The sequence below is a fragment of the Berghia stephanieae genome, chromosome 1, assembly GCF_034508935.2.
Source record: "Berghia stephanieae isolate SIO BIC M18660-M18661 chromosome 1, UCSD_Bste_1.3, whole genome shotgun sequence".
Classification (NCBI taxonomy): domain Eukaryota; kingdom Metazoa; phylum Mollusca; class Gastropoda; order Nudibranchia; family Aeolidiidae; genus Berghia; species Berghia stephanieae.
Genome location: NC_088360.1, coordinates 32917100 through 32921584, shown reverse-complemented (window position 1 = coordinate 32921584; position 4485 = coordinate 32917100). Strand labels below are relative to the sequence as shown.

General features: G+C 37.4%; 1 protein-coding gene across 3 annotated transcripts in view; it reads left to right on the top strand.

The window, feature by feature from the left end:
- Positions 1–803: 803 nt before the first annotated feature.
- LOC144972200 (uncharacterized) overlaps positions 804–4485 on the top strand; it is a 23876-nt gene continuing 20194 nt past the window's right edge. Inside the window, exons 1-2 of one of the 3 annotated variants that reach the window (XM_078913220.1) lie at positions 804–1143; positions 3421–3749. In XM_078913220.1, the coding sequence (XP_078769346.1) occupies positions 3476–3749 (274 nt within the window). In that variant the 5' untranslated portion in view covers positions 804–1143; positions 3421–3475. Of the gene's footprint in view, positions 1144–2675; positions 3750–4485 lie in introns of those variants that run through there. The other 2 variants (XM_078913235.1, XM_078913227.1) reach the window with 2 other exon arrangements.

The window sequence follows — 4485 nt, the reverse complement described above, 5'->3', positions numbered from 1 at the left end:
GGTATCCACAAGGCAGTGGAGCCATACATCGATGGCTAGAGAGGGTATGAGTTATAGGGGTAGGTTAAGAAAAGTAAGGACACACAGAAGAGACCACACTACAGAATGAGTGTGAGGTGGGTGGGTGAGGAGCAGAGCGTGTACCACTCACCGGTGGGTTCTGACTCCTGCACCTTAAGAGGAAGGGGTCCCATGTACTCCCTAACCCGGTTATACCGCCGGGGACTCGGTCGCGCCCATAACAAACTCAGTAGAAACAGGGAACACCACGGGAAGGTGCTGTTATGGACACAATAATGCATGAGAGGCCATATGCAATAATCTCTGTCACTACACACTCATATTAAACACTAAAAGTTAAACAATAACTGCTCAACACATGACACATTCATTCATCCAATTTAATCTTATCAGCTCTTTATAACGTTCAGTCTCTTGCACTCTTAATACACTTTGTGACAACTTATTTCAGGAGTGAATTTCAATTTTTTAAAAACAACGATTATCCGTGACAATTGCTGTTTATTCTAGGAATCTGGAATCTCAAATCATGTCGCATTATCTTAAAAAAGAATTGTGACATAAAATTGTTCCCTTCTCTCTCAGCTTTGTTGGTCAGCAGAGATTGCATGTCACTTGTTATGAAATTACCAAAAACTAATGGAGCTTCTATGCGTTGTAAAGGGAACAAAAAACGCTGATTACTTTGACAGAATTTGATCAATGCTATTTTAAAAAAATGACTTCTTTGTCAACATTACAATCTATGAAACATTTGAACGTCACTTTAAAAGGAGACGAGTTTAAATCTTTCTGAAAAAAAAATCACAATATAAATATCTAGCCAGCAAATTGCGTGCACCGGGAAATTGCAAGTTCTTTTGATACCTCCCTAGTGATTTGCATTTCAGCGGACTTTGTATAAATACGCACTACTATTTTACATCAATGGATAATAAATTATAGTATATATGTCAAATGGAGAGGCCTTTTCATATTCGTTGGTTCGGTCTTCAAAACAATCGAGAAAGTGGGTTGAACATTTCTTTTGACGATAATTTATAATTGTAGAGTTTCATAGGAGGAGTTCATTTCTAATTTGTATTTGGAGTTAAAAGGTGTAAAGTGTGATTGCTCCATTAGGTATGTATCATTTTTATCTTTAAATCTAAAAATATATATTAGTTTCTTCTTCTTCTTCCTCCTCCTCCTCCCCTTTCTCTTCTTCTTCTTCTTCTTCTTCTTCTTCTTCTTCTTCTTCTTCTTCTTCTTCTTCTTCTTCTTCTTCTTCTTCTTCTTCTTCTTCTTCCTCCTCTCCCTCCTCCTCCTCCTCCTCCTCCTCCTCTTCTTCTTCTTCTTCTTCTTCTTCTTCTTCTTCTTCTTCTTCTTCTTCTTCTTCTCTTCTTCTTCTTCTTCTTCTTCTTCTTCTTCTTCCTCCTCCTCCGCCTCCTCATCCTCTTCTTCTTCTTCTTCTTCTTCTTCTTCTTCTTCTTCTTCTTCTTCTTCTTCTTCTTCTCATCCTCCGCCTCCTCTTCTCCTCCTATTTTTTAATCGTCTTCCTACTTTTATATGTGCGGCGATGTGGTCTTGTAGTATGACACTCGCTTTCGGCTTGGAAGGTCCTGGGTTCGAGCCTCTCTCGGGGCTCAGTTAACTCGTTGGAAAAGGCTCTTTTCTCACATTCTCTCATCGCACTCAGGTGTAAATGAGTACCCGACCGTTAACAACATTGTAAACATAACAACAAGTTGTATTATCGTCTAACAGGCTTCATGTCTTGTTCTACGTGGCACGGGGGACAGAATTTATATTTATACTATACTGTCCCTATACAAACTAGGACTTATTCATACTTGGCTCGACTGAGATGGTTGATGTCTGTAAATGCTTTTAAAAAAATTGATTTTACTTACTTGATTTGTTGATGAAAATATTATATCCTTGTATGAGTTATATTGGCAATTGCCTAAAAATAAACCTTTAAACTCATTGAACTCATATTTTTGGCGACCGTTGTCACCTATCAGGTCATTGACAACACTCAACATTGCTCGATTCGGGTAAAAGCAAGACGCACTATTTGTCGGTCATCGAGACCATAACCAGTTTTTATAACCTATTTATCTACTGAACCATAACATTCTGGTCCAAATCAACATAACAAATGGTCAACAATGATAATACTGACTGACATTCTAAGGTTTAATTTACACATTACACGTTAAATGCCCATAATATATGTAATCAGTCGCGCCAATATAGCATGATTTCCGAATGAACGAGACACCAAAAATCACTTTTAAAATCAAAATGATTTTTACTAGAAATTCGCATTGTTTTAAGGTTAAAAAGATACAATCCACTCATTTCAGTGAAAGGAGGTTCCGATAGTTCAGTTGGTAGAGCACTCGCTTCACATACAAAGGGATTGAGATCGAATCCGAGTGATTTTTTTCTGACCCCGCTGTCCACCCAGCAGGGATTGGGTAGCTGAGTCTGTTAGATCTGGCGGAAAGTACTTTGCGGTTGACTATCGTCCAACCCATAGTGTGGCAAGCACTTTCTATTGTCCGTTTTACGCTATAGAACCAGGGATAAATTCCGGCTCTGAAAAACTACTTTTTATATCAGTGAAAGCATCTATTTTAAGCCAAATTTTATAAATATAGCTAAATATTCAATTTCATGCCTCACATTTACTCCAATATTGGTGCTCATATTTGCAGGTCTGATAATCGAACGCAATGATGGGCCTGCTTTGACATTGTTACAATAGACAATATTTTGCATTGGTTTGAGAGTAATTCCACTACAACAATGAGACCATAATAATTTTGAGTTATCAGACCTGCAAATAATTACATGTCGATCCCAACATAATACTTTTTTGAAACGATTGGTCACATAATATAATCTTAACGGAACCAATGACCTCAGTCATGTTCGTATTTTTTTCAGGATACTAAACCAGCCAACCTTATTATAATGTGTCACGAAACGAAAGTCTAGTCATACTTATCAGACAATCTGATTGAGTACGTAGATCGCTATAGATACGTAGTACGAGTATATTATAATTTTTAAAAATACAGTATTTTATTGTTTTCTTCTTGTGTAAACCTAGACCTTTTTTATCTCCAAAATTCGAGTAAGAATACATTACGAACAATTTACATAATACTATTCATTGAAACTTACACCAGAAAACAACACATTTAAATACACGAGACACACAATACTAATATTAGTTTACAGGTCAAACCAAGCTACCAGGATACCTAGTAAACAAGAAAAGTATTATAAATAGAACAATTACTCTCATAGACATTTTCAGGGATATATTATTCGTTGACTTAATTCACTGGATCAGTAAAATAAAGATTCAAATATTTTACCAAACAATATATTTATCCATTACAGTACGACCCACAGTTAATTTTTATAAATAGTACCCAGCAACAAAACACGCACAAACATGTCTGGTTGCATTTTGGCCAAGTTGTGCCTTGGGCTTTCCGTCATCACAACGATCATATACACGATCTGCTACGCAAGTCCATACTGGATCCAAAAAGACTTTTCCCTCGGTGTTCCCGGCTACATCCTGGGTCTTCCGCCCCCTTTGAATGTCAGCGTGATCCCTATATCAGTGAAATCACACATGGGCCTTCTAACCTCTTGCGATGACGTCAGCATCAACATTCCTGGGTTTCCTCCAAAATTAAAAAGCGACTGCGGTCCTGAGGGAGGTAAGACGATATTATTATATGCATATATTATCTTCACATTTTTCCTCAACTTCTTCTTCCACCTTCTCCTGTTTTCTGTTTCATTTTCTTCCTCTCCTCTTCCTCCTCTTCTTCTTCCTCCTCCTCCTCCTCCTCCTCCTCCTCCTCCTTCTTCTTCTTCTTCTTCTTCTTCTTCTTCTTCTTCTTCTTCTTCTTCTTCTTCTTCTTCTTCTTCTTCTTCTCCTCCTCCTCCTCCTCCTCCTCCTCCTCCTCCTCCTCCTCCTCCTCCTCCTCCTCCCAACTCCCTTCTTCTCCTCCTTCTCCTCCCCCACTCCCTTCTCCTCCTCCTACTCCTCCTACTCCTCCTCCTCCTCCTCCTTCTTCTACTTCTATTGGACCCCATAGAGTGCTTTGAGTTCGGAATATTTTGTAAAGGCTGACAGGAATAATAATAATACTAATACTAATGATAATAATAATAATAATAATAATAATAATAATAATAATAATAATAATAATAATAATAATAATAATAATAATAATAACAATAATAATAATAAAAATGATGATGATGATGATGATGATGATGATGATGATGATGATGATGACGATGATGATGATGATGATAATGATGCTGATGATAGAGATAATAATATGATGATGGTGATGATAATGTTGATGATGAAGATACTGCTGCTGCTGCTGCTGCTGCTGATGATGATGATGATGATGATGATGGTGATGATGATGATGATGA